This window comes from Anoplopoma fimbria, chromosome 2 (genome assembly GCF_027596085.1).
Source record: "Anoplopoma fimbria isolate UVic2021 breed Golden Eagle Sablefish chromosome 2, Afim_UVic_2022, whole genome shotgun sequence".
Classification (NCBI taxonomy): domain Eukaryota; kingdom Metazoa; phylum Chordata; class Actinopteri; order Perciformes; family Anoplopomatidae; genus Anoplopoma; species Anoplopoma fimbria.
This window is the reverse complement of record NC_072450.1, coordinates 19,860,454-19,875,793: the sequence shown is the minus strand read 5'-3', so window position 1 is coordinate 19,875,793 and position 15,340 is coordinate 19,860,454. Positions and strand designations below refer to the sequence as shown.

The window sequence follows — 15,340 nt, the reverse complement described above, 5'->3', positions numbered from 1 at the left end:
CCTTATTCTTTTTGACAGTTTTAACCAGTTAGTATTTAATTTCCTGTCTTTACTTGTTTCCAACCAGATTGCAAGACAACAGCAGCAGCTTCTGCAGCAGCAGCACAAAATCAACCTCCTCCAGCAGCAGATCCAGGTCAGTGAATGTGATTCTGTTGGCTCTCTAACACTCGGCAGCTTACATCTCTCACTTCTTCTACACTGATTACACCTCTGTGTAATTGGTGCACCACCGCTGTCACCGCAAGCCACATGTCTGGACTTAAAGGCACAGATCAATAAAATTAGACATTAAAGTAAATATCATGCTAACTTCTGTTAGCCTCTCCTTCTAATCTTTTTTAAAAATGTCTTGTCTTTTTATCTTTAATTTTTGTGTCACACACACAAGATTCATCACTCTCATCAAATGTTAATTGCCTGTTGGTAATTTGGGAGGGCCTTAAAATATGGAGGAGAATAATTAGCACATCTTAACGAACAAAAAAAAAAGGGGAGGGGGTGGGGGGCAACAGAAGCTAATGAGTCCTGTTGATGGAGAAGAGCCTGGAGGTGGTGGGGGACATGAAAGAGGCTGGTAAATGCCTCTGAAGCAAGTTGGTCTCAGAAGGGCAACGTGGTACGCTTTCACAAAGCACAATACTGAAACTTACATTGTCATTATGCTGTGTGGCTGACATTGTGCTTTTCTTTATCCTTGTACTGTAGTTCCTACATGTATGTGTTGCTCTATATTTTGACCCATGCATCTTATTCCAGACATTATAATGTCATTTTTGAGTGTATGTTTGTGTGTGCCTTATGGTGTGATACAGTGCAGAGTTGTGTAGTGAAAGACCACCCAGGCAGCATGAAGCTGGACATGGTCAGAGAGTCCAGGGTTTTCCAGAGCTGGTCACCGGCAGTGGTCAAGGCTGTGAGCCTTACTACCCGTTATCCTGCTGGGTGTGCAAAGTGTCAGGCACATCCTTCTCCATTCACATCCTCCTCCACTGCTTGTTCTTTTTACTGACAACTCCCTGTCTTGTTCTTTGGTATACTTGCAACAAATTGTTCCTCCAGCACGCTTTTGCATTCCGCATAAGAGATACACTCGTTCTTCTTATGATACTCTAAGGCAACGCAAACTGGTTTCAAACATCAGTTAGCGCAACAGCCAGATTTACAGCCAGGACATTAATATGCCTCTTCCAAGAGCTCTTTGCAAGAGAAAGGCCATACTGTCAATATGTTCTTGTGAAGCCACACGTCTGGACCTTGCACTTCAACAGTGGACAGTCTATTAGAAAATTCCACTGGAGAGAAGCACAGAGCACGACACTCTGTCTAGAAAACACTCCAAAATGAAGTACCTTATACACTACTGAGGGACTAGTATACTCATATTATGGAGGGCCCTTTACTTATGCTCTTGAGCATAAGGGCACAGCCCTAATGCATCTCACTTTTAAAGGCCCTTGCTCTCATCACAAAGTTAAAGGCAAATGATACCTGAAAATTCTCCTTGATGCATAGTTTTTAGAGAGGGTGGGGGGTTGAGTGTGCATGGGAATGTACTTCTAAATAGCCATTTCAAACACTTGAACAGAGATAGAAGTAAAGTCCTGTCTTGTTGAGCCCAGTTTCTTCCCAGCTTCTCCCTTGACCAAATGGGCCACAGATCTTCACTGATAAAAAAAAAGCCACATCCACAATTAAACAAAATAGTCCCAAAGTCGGACCATCTGTTCCAATGTCCATCAGTAAGTATTGAGAGTCACTCTCAATACTTGTTATTACTCCCGAACCTGGTTCTTCCAAATACCCACTATGGTGTTGGCCACCATACAGACAGTGGGTAGAAGAGAGTTAGGGGCAAGTTAATATAGCATTTTTGCCCTGGCCATTTTAATATATAACAGCTTTGAATTAATTAATTCTGTATTCAAAGCCTCCAACCTACATGTCATGGACTTTTAGTAAAGTGGGAAGCAGTGTTTTCGGGGTTTGAGTTACTCTGCTGTTAGAAGGGAGAGCAGTAAACTTTATTGAGGACCCCACTGGCCATCAAAGTCCTCCTGGTTTGGCTTCAGGGAGAAAACTAAGAGAGAGCCTAGGCTAAGGACTTGATGATGTAACTGATCACATCAGTGGACATTGTAAACTGCCGAACACAAACCATGGGGAGTGCAAGTGGAGATTGTTATTTGCCATCCCACGCTATATGTGTTCTTTCAAGGGGCTTTTGCATGTAGATTGAAGGGAATCTGTAAGAAGTGTGTAGTTATAGAGGTTTAGTTAGTGAGGTTTGGAGGAAGGCAGAATGCAGTTTAATCAAGTTTCCCCTTTGAATAGCCGTCTCTCTTTTTATCCTTTCCCATCATTCCTACAAGAGAGGGATAGAGATTTAGTCTTTGTCCTTCAGGATTACAATGTCACTTGTTTTAAGATAACAGATGTTTTGATTGCAGTTTTAGGGGCTTATCAAAAGTTAAGGCTCAAGGCTTTGTGTGTTTTTTCGTCAGCTTGTTTGTATTCCTTCAGTCCATACTTGTCGTTGAAATCATCTTGGCACTAATTCAATCTCGGGATGAGATTAACTCTTGATTTAGTTGAAACACCACCAAGACACATGTGACAATTAAACATATATATTAGCAGAGACCTGGTTTATCTCATAAGTTACCTAAGTCTCTGAGTCTGTGTGTAGGGACAGGGAGATTACGAAAAAAAAGAAATAATGAGCACACTGTTCTGTAGTTTTACTCAGGCACACTCAGCATTATTTGAGTCTCCTCTTCACGGCTTTGCGTGTCATAGCCACACCCACTTTCTCCTGCTTCTAATGGATGAGCTGTCGCATAAGATGAGTGGCTAAACAGCAGCATGTTGATCATCAGAGTGTTCACTCTGTTGTCTGGCATTTTCTGTCATATGTAATTCCTTGTTACAGTACATTGGAGTAAAAGGCATGTTACTAATAACTGAGTAATAATAGAGTGGCAATGGCAGAATAGAATATAAAAGTCTCTCTGGTATGAAAAATAAAACAAGTGCCTTAATGAGATGTGGACCTTTATGAAACTCAAGTGACAGTAGTGTCCATAGCCATGCAACGAGCACCCGTCTTCTCACCTCTCACATTTTAAGGACCCCCGTTCATGCGTTCTTCAAGAATGGGTCTGTTAAGACACAAACCATGGTTTGACTCTCACACGCACATACTCATACACATGCATAGAGGCAAACGTGTACAGTACACAGGGACTCACGCATTGATACACACATCAAGAGAATAAATATTGGCAGAAAGGTCAGGGTGAACTTTATCTTCACAAACAGGCTGGAGGAAACTCAGCGCCCCAGATTAAACAGAGGGACACTTTTAATCAAAATTATTTAATTCTAAGTATTTATCCATTAAAAATATCACAATATCATTAAATTGTCATTTGTCATTTGCAGTGGCATTAATGTGCCAACCGTGACACTGTGAGATCCAGGATCTGAGAGATAATATATTTCTTTGGGCGCCATTGTATAACATGTTGTTTACACAACTGCTTTTGAAAACTTAAATGATCTGCTCATCAAGAAGGTCTGGCTGTATTTATCTCCCTTTAACCTTTTGTTCTCTTCCTATACATGGCCTAGCTTCAAATTCAGACCTCACTGTATGAACAGTGTACACACATTATCTGTGCCTCTGCGTCCTACCTTTGACCTTGTGTCCACAAAGACAGAATGTACGTATCCCTTCCATTTAAAAGAGAAACCTGAGGTTAAAAGAGAAAGGGCCAGTATATTGTTGTCCGCCGCATACTTCAAAGCCTTAGAGGCTTTATCACATGTGTCTTTAATGGTGTAAAGAAACAGTCGGGGGCATGCAGCGTTCAATGGTAAGATGTCAAAGGTCTTGAAATGAAAGATGAAAGTCAATTAAAACCAGCATTTAGCTTCCCACTTTTAAAGGTGAACAATCAAGCGGTAGATCTTAAGGCACATGTTTTGAGATGGAACAGAGGACAACAAATACTGAGACAGAGGTTGTCTGATAGAAAGAATATCTACAGTAATTCTTCCCAGGTGAATAGGTGCCTATTTTCTTTAACACTACTTACGTTTTGATTTTGACAAATTTATCTTACATATAGTTCTTCAATTTAGTTAATATATTTTTAGAAGAGGAAAACATTTTTGCAAAGAAGTTAGTTTTAGGCAGCTGCACATGGATTTCCCAAAGAAACCACATAATTTATAGGGGAAGTTCTGCTAAAGTGTCTTCTGTATTCAGGGGCTGTAGAGTCTACCCACTTAAACTGTTTTTTTTTTTTCTTTTTAATGATGGCTGTTGCTTTGGTTTGCACCAAAAGTCAATCTAAGGTATTTGTCACTGAGAAGCAGTTGCCCCCTAATAATTGGCCTGTATCAGACTTTATTATCTGTTTCCTCACAAGCCCTGAACAGCCTGATGCTTCAACCATTATGCTCATCAGCAGACTATTTACCATTTCTATGTTAATCTTTTTAGCTATGTATTAAACTTTTCTATGCTGATCAAATAGTTATCTAACCAGATCTCCCAGCATGAACAAAAAAATGCTCAAATTGGTGTTTGGCCTGTATGATAAATTGGCTTTTGTTCTGTAATCACTTCTTTATTATGAAAAAATGGAATATGCATGCTATCCAATCCAATGCAGTAATTTAATGCACTGATTCTGTTTTGTTTCCAATTTAGAGAAGCAAAGACTCCAAAACTAACATTATGGTAAATATTTTAAATCAATCAGATGAGTTTAAATAAACACAGGGCTGTATGGTAATTGCACAAAGATAATAGCACTAATTTGTGTTTTCTCAGATGCCTTTGTTGTCTCCCCGGCACAAATGATTTTCTCAGTGTGAGACTCTTATTAATGCACTGGCAAAAAAAAAAAAGGGCACAGAAATAGACATTGTTAAAGAGAATGTGTAAGTCCCCCAATTAGCACAGCTAGATTGGAACTGTTAGCATGATAATAAGAGAATAATAGAGCAGGGAAATGATCGTGTGTGTTTAAGTGTGCCACTGTGTGCACACTCCTGCCTGTGTGGATGCTGCGCTGCCAGTGTTTTCCCTTGTGCTGAGGAGCTCTGTGTTAGCCTGCTAGTAGGATTATGTGAAGGCATTAACAGCCTAGTCAGACAGGGTTGGCTCTCGCCCAGGGAGGCTCAGTCCAGCATGTTCATCCTCCATTTAAGGAGACTGTTAGCTGATGAAGATGTGCACATGCAAGACTGAAGATAAAAGAAAGCAGTGACCCGACTCATTAGCCCCTGTGATTTAATATATTGACAATTGGACACAAATAATTCCATTCAGTGGACTTTATTGGCGGAGATGGAGGGATCAATTTAATTAGTTATGAATTGTGACTTCTTGTCAGGAAGCAGAAGAAATGCTGACGTTAAACAAAGTAAGGTGCAATTTAAACAATGAAGCCATCGCGGCCCTGTTAAAACTTAATGATGCACAAAAGGTGTAATAGATACAACCTCAGCAATGAAAGTGGCGGTTTGCAAATGAAGGTGAACAGTTGGTATGTACTGCCATTTGTCTGTTAAAACAAAGTCTTGCTTTAGGAATATAAACAGTAGTTGCTTTTTGAACGGTCTGTGGGTTTTGCCCCATTAGGTCGTGATGCTGTCTCCTTTCCTTTGTGGATGAAGTGTAACAACTGATCACTGGCTTTATTGAGTCTATTTAGACACAGTCAAATTAAACATATGCTTGCTTGTAATGTGAATGCGGACAAACATAGATCCATTATTGCTGTAAATTACACAATAAAGCCAAGCTTTTGTGTAATTGGCCTTTGTATTCAGACACCTCAGCAGTTTAAGCAGCGATAATTAAGAGGCTCCATCTGAGAGGTGCCACATGAACGGCTGTAATGTGTGAAATCACACCTGAGGGTCTACTTAAAATTAGTCACCTGAGGGGTTTGTAAAGCAGCCGTGGGACGGGTTAATTTATGACACAAACTTCCAGCCTTCTATCATTTCACACAAGTGACAAGAATAACCTACACAGACAGAAAAAATAATCATGAAGCTAAATAATCTTGATAACTGAAAATCTTTTCTTTACATAGATATAAATAGTGAATGCAGCACTTTTTTGTTCCGTCTAAATATCACTATAAAGCACCTGTTCAGAGCTCCGCTCCATTCCCTGGATGAATGCAGAGGTCCTACACTTAAAGTCCATTATACCCCAACCCTCCTAAGGAAAATATCAGTTGAGGGAGAACACATCCTCCAGTGTGATGTTGATTTAGTTTCCACTCCCTCTCTGCGTGGACTGTGTTTTCTCTGCTAATGTTGTGCAAACTGTTTTGTCTTTGCATTGGCTTTGCGTGGCCATCGTTCTCAGCGGTGGGCACAGTCATAGGGAGAAGGAGCTGCATTAATAGGTTCTACTGTGTACGGGCAGCCGGCAGGGAGAAAAGGGCGCGTGTTTTCTTAGGACTGGGATGGCAAAGCAAAGCATTCAGTCCATGACCGATACAAAAAAAGGAGCTTTTTGTTTTTGGGGAGGAGGAGAGTCCAATCAGTCCCCAGCAGAACACAATGAATTAGTTATTTTGTCCTGCACAGTCTTTCATAGGAAAAACGTTTTTTTTCTTAGTTTTACAAAATACCTTTTTTTTCTCTTTAGAACATTTCTTTAATTTCATCCCTACTTTAATATAATTCAAGCTGAACTGTATTTTTCAAACAGGTCCTCATATGACCTCTCTTGTTTGATCTTTTGTAAAATATGGCAAGGATATTTGAGCATGTGTGAAAGTCCCATGGCACTTGTGTCTCCAATAAAGTTGACCTCCTGACAAGCCTGCTGAACAACAGAAAGAGCCCTGTTGTTATGTGTGGCCACGGCAGCTGGGAGGTAATAGTGAGGACAGAGCATCAGTCTATGAGGACAAGACAGAGGGGGAAACCCAGCTGTAATGTGGACAATAATATTACACAATGTAGGGATGATCTTCTGTTTTGTAGCAGTTAGACAGAATCATTTTGCCAATAAGTACAAAAGAGTTTTTGAGATTTTTTTTAATAAACGATGAATGAAATAAGAATGCCTTATATTAAAATATTACATAGTCAATATCAAGTCTAAAAATAATCTGTATATATGTGTATATATATATATAAATTATATTTATTTTATTAAACACAAAATAGTGTACACACATAGCTTTTATGTCTTTCGACTTGCTCTAAAGTGTTGAAGATGTGATATTTTTAACCTAAACAACCACAATATTTGATAAGCCTCACATTAAATCCCTATATTTTCCACTCCCCCCACCCTGTTCACATCATATGGTTGTCGCTGGCTATCTGACTAACCCATGTCCAATGTTCTTTAGTACCACACTCTCCCCCCCCTGCGAAGAGGGTCTGAGGCATTTAACTTATTTTCATTTCCATATAGCGAGGATGTATATGCAGGATAATGATGCTGGCCCCAAACCCACTTGTGCGTTTGTTTATGTCTGTTCTCTTCTTTCCCGTCATTACACATGCTGTTTGAGGGTGTCCCAGTGGATTTGGCCAGTTTACTACAAACCTTAATTTTATGGCCTGACCTTGAAAAAAAAAATGTAATTCTGACTTCCATGTATCCATTCCACCCATCCCCCCAAAAAAGAGCTGATATTCTAGTGAAATATAACACTGAATTTGCTGTTAAAAATAATCAGTATGTTAAGGGTGTTATAAAGGATTGTGTTGCTGTGTGCACACAATTCATCGTGTCAGCGTGTAGGAATGCATTTTGCTTTTAGTTTGTTACACAAAGTGTATTTTATTAAGGAGCTGTAGCATGAAAACTATGTTTGGTCACTTAAACATACACCAAGGAAAAAAAGAACATATCTAAAGGGTTGACTTTGATGTTCATTTTTTTTATACTTTTTTTTTAGAGGGATACATTTTATTTAAAGATGATTACAATTTTATTTAAACACGCTATTTATACTGATTCACATGACTATAAATGCATTTTTGCATCTTTTCTTGTATCAATTTAAATCAATTTTCATTTAAACATACTTGCACAAGCACTGACTTGTATCTATAAATGTGTTTGTTTAACATATTTCTGCCTTCCTATTTTACCCTTTCGCGTCATACTTGAGGTCAAGCTGTTATTATTCTTCCTACAACATTTAATACTGAAACTACATTAAGCAGTGTGCAGAAATCTTGTAAATGTAGGCAGTGTATTTAAGAAAACAGTGGACTGCAGCTTTATCCAGAATTCTACGGGAGTCGGGAGGAGGGATGAGATGGAGGAGGAGTGGAGGGATTTGGGGTGGGCTGTGTTAGGCGGGTCAGAGGGATGGACTACCCTGCTTTCAAGCTCCCATCGACTTAATATAGACATATTGGAATGGCTGTTTTCCAAGAGGGCTTGTTTTACTGTGTAAGGAATTAGTGGAACAAGAAGTCATCTATTGGTTGTTCCCTCTGGTCTGACCTCACTCAAGTGTCTGGATTTGCTGCACTTTATCCTGAACAGCCCTCAGTGTAATACACACACAGGCATGACTGATGTGCAATGTTACACTTAAACCTGAGCAAACAGTGCCTGCTGTCAGGGTTAGAGCTGCACCCCAACAATTCAGAGAAAATATTATGTATTTTTTTTTTTTTCAATCTAGTGCTTGTACACTGTTGACTTTTTGCTTTAGCTGTCTATCTTTGACTTCCGTAGGGGAGGGTGCTGTGCAACGGTTGCAGGAAGGAAGTGAGGGGAAAGGTCAGAGACTTGACCAGGACAAGGGTTCTTTGTTAGTGACATGAACCCCTCCAGTGTATTTGCCCTCCCCAATTCCAGCATGCCTTTTTTTTCAGAGCAGACAAGCAGGAATATTGTGCTTCAGTCTAGTGGGTGGTAATATGAAGACCTGAAGTCTGGAGCATCAAAGTCTGGTGCAAATCTATTGATCTATTTGTCTGATTATCATTAGCTACAGACAAATCCAAACACCATCACATCTCCGTTCGATCAATGTGTGTGTCTGCCGTGCGAAGTAACTGTTCAGTGTACAGCTGCAGTATAACCGGCTGATAAGTGAAAGAGTAATATGTGCTTAAATACCGTTGTTTCATGGGGGAAAAAATCCTGAAGCAACACAGAGGAATCAACAGCCCAGAAGTGCTTCCACTGAGTGATTTTCCTCCTGGTTAGGCTCCAGTACAGTGTACACCCAGCGGGCAGTGTACACAGTGGCGGGTGTTAAACATATCCTGCTGTCTAGTGTCAGTTTTACTGTGTGTGCTGCTGTTGGGATGTAGCCAGACGTGCCAGCTTCCTCAGGATCACTTTCCCCTTTAAATGGATCACAAAAGGTGATTTCTACTCGCAGGCGTTCGGTGTGCAGCTCAGCGGAGTGCAGGGGGGAACAAAGTGTGAACTATCGGTTCTTACAGCAACAGCTGGAATCTATCCTCCGTGGGTGAAATTACAAAACCCTTCCTATAGAAAATGTAAAAGAGAAGGTTAGCGAGAGCCGCGGATCTGAAAGCTACTCATTTTTATTAAAATGAGATGTCAGCGAAACTTGAGTCCTCTTCTAAATGATTACTGGTGATTGTGATCTTTTCCTAATGGGGAAGGCGCTTATTATCATCTGAATTATTGTACAGAATTAAGAACATTACCAATTTTTGGCAGCTTGCGGTCGTATTGTTGTCAGTATGTTCATAAAATACTTGAAGGGGTTTTACTTTCACAAGTCTCGTAGAGGCATATGAATGCAGATTACATCCAAGATAAGCATATGTGTCGGAGGTGTTTTAAGAGGTGTCAAGTAGCAATTAATCTGGATGTTAGACCCAGGATCTCACAGGTCCTATCAACCTAATAACCATGAAACACGGTGAGAATGAGGTAGGTGTTTGTCTTTTCTGCCCCTTTTGTCTTTAATCTTGTTAGTACTGACTGATTCTGGCAGTAAAAACAAAAACTCTCCCACTTTCCTTCACACAGAGCACTGTGGTGCATAGCGAGAAGGAAACTTGAGTGTGGATGGAAGTTTAAGGGGGTTCAGAGGGAAAGCCAGCGGGGGGTTTCCAGCCTCCCGGGTGCTTTGTAGAGGCTATAACAGACAGTGAGGAACATGGGTGTTGACAGGGGCCCAAGTCGGTGCTGTAATGCGCTGTACATCTCCATTAGCACACACAGTGTTTTAGAGCCGCTTTCTTGTGTGTTTCAGGTTGAAGCTTTCTCAGTATAAAAAAAACACTGCTCACAACACAAATACCTTATAGTATAACCTGAGCTTAATACAGGTCTGTAACATTTTTTTATTTTTTATTAAATGTTTTTTTTTAATCACACAGCTTTTAATTTAAAAATAATAATGAAAATTTAAAAATAATTATGAAAGTGCATCTTTGATCTTAAATATGCTAAGTGCTATTTGTATTTCACCACAAATAAGCCTTATAGGAATAATACATTTAACACCCAACATTTTTCATGGGTTAATCGAGCGTCAAAGTTGCATTTGAGATTGTATACGTTTATGTGTGTGTGTGTGTGTGTGTGTGTGTGTGTGTGTGTGTGGGTGTGTGTGTGTGGGTGTGGGACACATATTGCATATGTTGTAAGTGCTAGGATAAATAAAGGTCCACCCTGTCTTTTACACTTTGGGTATTTACATATCAGAGATGAGAGTCCTCGAACTTGTCATCTGCAGTCAGACCCTATAGGATGGGCTGCTACTGTAAACCATTGTACAGTCAGGCCAGCGAATGCAAGTGCTTTGTTGTTTAACTTGGTTAAGTTTTATATGCTGAAATTAATGATTGAGTATATGATCGAAGAAAAGGTTGAATAAAGTATTTCTCAATAACACACAATGAAGAAAAAATAAAAATTAATTTATATTTGGTAAAAAGAAAGTAAATTGTCAAATTGTAAAACTACAAAAGGATAAGGTATGACTAAACTAAATATTGCAAAAATAATAAATAAATAATTCTTTAATTTTCTTATAATCTTTTCTTTAAATAAACCTTATTAGCTTTACCACAATATGGCATATATATGGTTTCCTACTTACAGTACAACTGCAAGTTGGTTCTATTTATCAACCACCAGCATCTCCCCGAGAGGGAAACAGATTGCGTGCTGGCCTGAGACAGACTTCATCAGGTCATCTGAATTGATGATACATGTTGCAAGGAGGCTGAGTTCCCCCAGAAACCTCTGTTGGAGTGCTTGCTGGCAGAGACGGGGGCCTCAGCCAAGTCTGTCTGACTGATCACTACAGATGCTCCTCTTCAAGTATTCCGAGTCAGATCCTTAGTGCTGGGTCTTGAGGGACAAACAATAGCACCTGTTCCTCATAAGATAGCCCATTCATGTATCTTTAATGAAGCCTGGGGGCAGATGGTGTGAAATGACATTATCCAGTACTTAGCAGTGCTAAGACAAAGGAAGAGCAGTGCCAGCACAACAATGCCGCTGTATTTACGAGGGGAAGGGGGGACGCTGCCCAAGTGCCCAGCTCACATCTGCTCCACTTCATTCTCAGACTCCTCAAGATCATCTTGGCAATAGAAATATCCTGGGCACTCAGCCCATACATAGATGAACTTGAGGGTAACTCTTAACAGGAGGGGGGAGGGGTCTGGGTTTGTCGTAACAGGGGGAGAGTGGAAGTCACACATATGAACACAATTTATATCTGTGGTTTTTTAAAGAAAATATAGTTCTTTATTTTTTTTCTCCTACTTCATCTACTTTACTTTAACAGTAAAAAAAAATGTTTTTATCTGCTCAGACACCATGCCAGCTGTTAATTGACAGCTCAACTAACCTCCACTATTTGTTGCCACCTTGAAGCTCCTCAGTTTTTGATTTGCCTTTCTCTGACATTAGTTGCCGTAAATTAAACTTTAATGCGTGGAGCTCATTACTGCAAATCACAGCTATTCAAACTCAATGCATTTATTTCCCCTTCAACGCACATTCACACTCTGCCTTGCCTCGTTGAATTTTGTATATTCTGCTCCATATTTTAAAATAATAATAGTAATAAAAGCTGATATCCCAGATGAAATTATTTAATTACATTTAGTGCTGGAGAAAAATACGTCCAAGTATCTGATGCCTTTTGCTGGCTGTCTCTCAGTATTTAGAGAATCTGTAGAAATCTCTTTTATGATTCAATTGTATCACTGCATTCACATTGGTCTTTTAAAATAGTTTATGGGATTGTTTGAATGACAGGAAAATATTTAAATGGGTCTTTCATTGTTTAGCATCAAGACAAATTATTCCTCACATGAAGCATGTTTGCTTTCCTGGTATGATTTGAAAAAGGATGATCAGAAGTATGTGTATGGGCATCTTTTACATTAGACCCATAAGGTTGTCCATGTACAGCACTCTTGCAAAGAGGTTTTAACTTAGGAGAGTGTTTATATATATCATTTTTGACGGCCAATAATTTTGTTTAAAAAAGAACAACTTTTAATTTACTACTGAGCCATGTTAGTTAATTCATGAAAATGTATGAACTACCCTGCAACACATACTTGGAGGGATGTGGACTTAAGGGAGCCCTTTTCTGCTCTGTGACTAGCGCACATTTAGCAACAGACTCCATCTGGTTTTACAGTCCAAATACACAGACAGAGAAAAGCTGTGTTCCCCAGTGTTCCCCCCGCCTGTCACTGGCCCTACCTCATGTTGTGACATTAATTATTGTGTTTTTCCATATGTTCCATATATGCAAGGCCAAGATTCATCTTTCATCCATTCAGCCTGGAAACTTGGAACTCAAATCCCTATAAAGCAATGTTTTATTTAAGGTCATTTGTCGCAGTCTCCTTGACCATTTATTTTTCTTCAGCAACAGCACATTTTACAGAATTACTTTTGGAAGAATTACATACTTTTCTATTCTTCTATAATGCACTTTCTGCACTTGCACTTCTGTAAAAGCTCAGTAGGCATAAAATGGTTCTATTTATTTAGTTTTCAGTCTAGCTCTGCACCTCTGGACAGATCAATAAAGTAGTTTTAAGTAGGTTTAGCCTGCTAGCTTTGAGAGAACCTGGGTGCGACTGTGCCTGGAAAGGGTCTTCAGGGGGAGCAGCACACGCTGAAAAAGTGGAGATCATAGCAGACCTCAGCCAGAACATGGGGAAAAAGTCATTGCTCAGAGCAGGTTGATTTCATGCCCCAATGCAGCGGCAGTAATTGCACCCAGACCCGTTTTATTGCGAGTTGATTTTAAGGAGGGCTGAATGGAGAAACATTCTGTAAAGTGTTTATTTTGGGGGATGACCTTTATTAACCCATTTTCCAGGCAGGTTCCCCTGAGGTGGCCTGGCTCAGTGCTAGATTAACCATCACAGGCCCATGGTAGCTGTGCTGCTCCCCATCATAGAGTTTCAGGAAGCAGAGAATGACAGTAAGATTGGACCTTGTAACATGTGTGCAAAAAACCCCCACACACCACTTTTGAGACATACGCTACGCACCAACCCCTGAACACACACATGCAGGGGGTTTGGGTTTATATTCCCAGTAGGACAGTCAGCAACAGACTGGATGGTGAAGGTTAATATGTGAGTGGAACAGACAGTCAGAGAATGACATTAAAATGAAATACTGCAAGTGGTGAGCACCTTTCAGCTGCCTGCTATTTTTCCTTCCAGTTGTAGTAAATTAATGGATTGTCTTTAGGCTTTTATCATCTAAATAAATGATCATCTAAGATTATGTGAGTTGATCTTCCCTTGAGGTGAGGGTCTCCTCATGTAAAACATTCAGCAATCCTCTTGCTAACATGTTGTATCTACTGTAACAGCAAGAGTCGGTGAATGCTTCTTTCAACGCGTGATTCTCTAAAGAAGCCGTACGAACCTACTGAGCCTCTCTGCTCTCCGTCCTGCATATTGCTTCCTCTAACTGATGCTGGAACAATATGTGCATATGTCGGGGTCTTTGATGTACCGAGGTGAAATTGTGTTTTGGATTAAGAGCAGGCGTAGCTCGGCCAGGTATTGTGTGAGCACAGGAGGGCCGTCAGCGCCGCAGAGCCCCTGTCAGCACACGTTAGCAGGAGCTGTGATCTGGCCTCCCCCTGAGTGGGAACTGAGTTTCTGTGTACGATGCCGATGCTTAGGCCTCTCTCTGATCTCTGCTCCCTATCTGTTCAGCAGGTCCAGGGTCACATGCCTCCGCTCATGATCCCCATTTTTCCACACGACCAACGCACTCTGGCAGCAGCAGCCGCCGCCCAGCAAGGATTTCTCTTCCCTCCGGGAATGTCTTATAAGCCAGGTAAGCTTGCAACTTAAGTCTTCATTTTGTCCGTGGCCTTTTCACTCTGCTTGCCATGTCCTATTACCTTACACTTAAATGAATAATTAGGATATTTACTCTAAAAGTTTCTACACTCGCACAGGTTCAAACAAATTCTTAATTCACACTTGAGGCCACTGGCATGCTCTATCTGAACTTGGACTTGAGACTAAAGACTGGGAATGTCAGAGTCCATGTGGAACAATAAATGTGGCAGAGGAATGTCAACATGTCTTCACCATTAAATACAATTTCTGGAGTGTGCTGGCCCTGTAATTGTTTTGTATCCAATGTTGGTAGTTAAAGAGATCAACCCTGCATGAAACGCCTTCCCATTATTATATGCATAGAAAGCCACTCCCCTTTTACAGTTTCATACAATTATGTCTTTTGATAGTGAAATTAAGTGATAAAAAGACAATTATAAGGTGGATTGCTTGGATGATATAAGGAACAGGTTTCTCTGCATGTATAACTGTTTTCATTGCCTGTAACAGCATGCCTCTTTCTTTCCCTTTGTCTGTTTGAATAAAGTAAAAGAGAAGCCTTCCACAGCCTTGAAAATAGAAAAAAAGTTTTGTGAAAAATTGTTTCAACATGTTGACTAACGCCCTGCCAAAGCAGTAAACTCAAACACCCTTATATCCTTGAGAGAATAAAATCGGTGCCATCAAATACTACTATATGTTACATATAAAAAAATATCCGTGGCATAAATTGTCCAAGCTTCCTCACATTGCTCACTTGGTCCAATAGCCTAGGACATTTTTTAGAGGTGTCTCTTAGTTATCTAATCAAATTAGACTGCGCTGTATGTTGTATTTATTTTTAAGTTTATTTCTATTTTCACTCCCATGCATGCTGACTGTCAAGGAGAAAAGTATTTATGAGTCAGCTTGAAAAGGGAAAGTCCTTTCTGTTGTTATAAAACAGTACCAGAACAAGGAAGAGGACTTTAAACAGAAAAAGAAACACTGTGAA

The 15,340-nt window shown here is 40.1% G+C and overlaps 1 protein-coding gene across 6 annotated transcripts in view; it reads left to right on the top strand.

Moving 5' to 3' along the window:
- sox6 (SRY-box transcription factor 6) overlaps positions 1–15,340 on the top strand; it is a 125,617-nt gene that overhangs the window by 76,926 nt on the left and 33,351 nt on the right. For 5 of the 6 annotated variants that reach the window (XM_054609657.1, XM_054609648.1, XM_054609616.1 and 2 more), the window contains 2 exons: positions 68–136; positions 14,215–14,338. In XM_054609657.1, the coding sequence (XP_054465632.1) occupies positions 68–136; positions 14,215–14,338 (193 nt within the window). The remainder of the gene's footprint in view (positions 1–67; positions 137–14,214; positions 14,339–15,340) is intronic. The other variant, XM_054609640.1, reaches the window with a different exon arrangement.